This window comes from Nicotiana tomentosiformis, chromosome 7 (genome assembly GCF_000390325.3).
Source record: "Nicotiana tomentosiformis chromosome 7, ASM39032v3, whole genome shotgun sequence".
NCBI classification, from domain to species: domain Eukaryota; kingdom Viridiplantae; phylum Streptophyta; class Magnoliopsida; order Solanales; family Solanaceae; genus Nicotiana; species Nicotiana tomentosiformis.
In genome coordinates this window covers 27,954,008-27,954,946 of record NC_090818.1, presented here as the reverse complement: position 1 = coordinate 27,954,946, position 939 = coordinate 27,954,008, and the positions used below count along the sequence as shown (strand labels likewise).

Here is a 939-nt window from a genome sequence, read left to right as displayed (position 1 = left end):
TATTTCGACCAGTTAGCCTACAGTGCACCACTAGATCCTATTAGTGCACCTCCGCTCCAGAGTTTTCAAGGTGGTTACTCAGGTCGACATGGTCAGTTTTAGGGTAAGCAGTCACAGCAGCCGAGATCTTGTTATACTTGTGGTGATCCGAGTTACATTGCTAAAGTTTGCCCTCATGCATCGGGCAGTTCTCAACATCAGGGTTCTCGTGCCATGGTCCCAGTACCGGGTGCTTCACCGCCCACTCAGCCAGCTAGAGGCAGGGGTCAGACAGTCCAGAGTGGTGGTCATGCCATTAGAGGTAAAGGTCAAGCTCCTAGAGGTAGAGGCCAGCCAACTAGGGCCTGTCCTAGAGATGTAGTCCAGAGTGGTGGGGCCCAGCCCCGATGTTATGCTTTTCCATCCAGGCTTAAGGCTGAGTCTTCTGACACCGTTATCATAGGTCCTGTTTCGGTTTGTAGTAGAGATGCTTCAGTTCTGTTTGATCAGGGATCTACTTACTCCTATGTGTCATCTTATTTTGCTTCATATTTGGTTGTGCCTCGTGATTCTTTGAGTGCCCCTGTATATGTGTCCACACCTGTGGGGGATGCTATTGTTGTAGACCGCGTTTGTCGCTCGTGTGTAGTTACCATCGGGAGTCTTGAGACTAGTGTGGACCTTTTTCTTCTTGATATGGTAGACTTTGATGTCATATTTGGTATGGATTAGCTGTCACCTTATCACGCTATATTGGATTGTCACGCCAAGTCGGTGACCTTAACCTTTCCAGGGTTGCTTCGATTAGAGTGGAGATAGACTCCTGGACATTATACCAGCATGGTTATCTCTTATATGAAGGCTCCACGTATGGTCGAGAAGGGGTGTCTAGCTTATTTGGCCTATGTACTCGATTCCAGTGTGGAGGTTCCTTCCATGGATTCTGTACCAGTTGTCCGA

The 939-nt window shown here is 48.3% G+C and overlaps 1 protein-coding gene across 1 annotated transcript; it reads left to right on the top strand.

Annotated features, from left to right (window-relative positions):
* The first annotated feature begins 213 nt into the window (after positions 1 to 213).
* Positions 214 to 711, top strand: LOC138895390 (uncharacterized). Its single transcript, XM_070180073.1, has one exon. It carries the CDS (start codon positions 214 to 216, stop codon positions 709 to 711), a length of 498 nt encoding a protein of 165 aa, XP_070036174.1.
* The last annotated feature ends 228 nt before the right edge of the window (positions 712 to 939 follow it).

What these genes read in the sequence shown, in the direction of transcription:
- LOC138895390 (XM_070180073.1), top strand. Translation starts at nt 214, where the DNA reads ATGGTCCCAGTACCGGGTGCTTCACCGCCCACTCAGCCAGCTAGAGGC.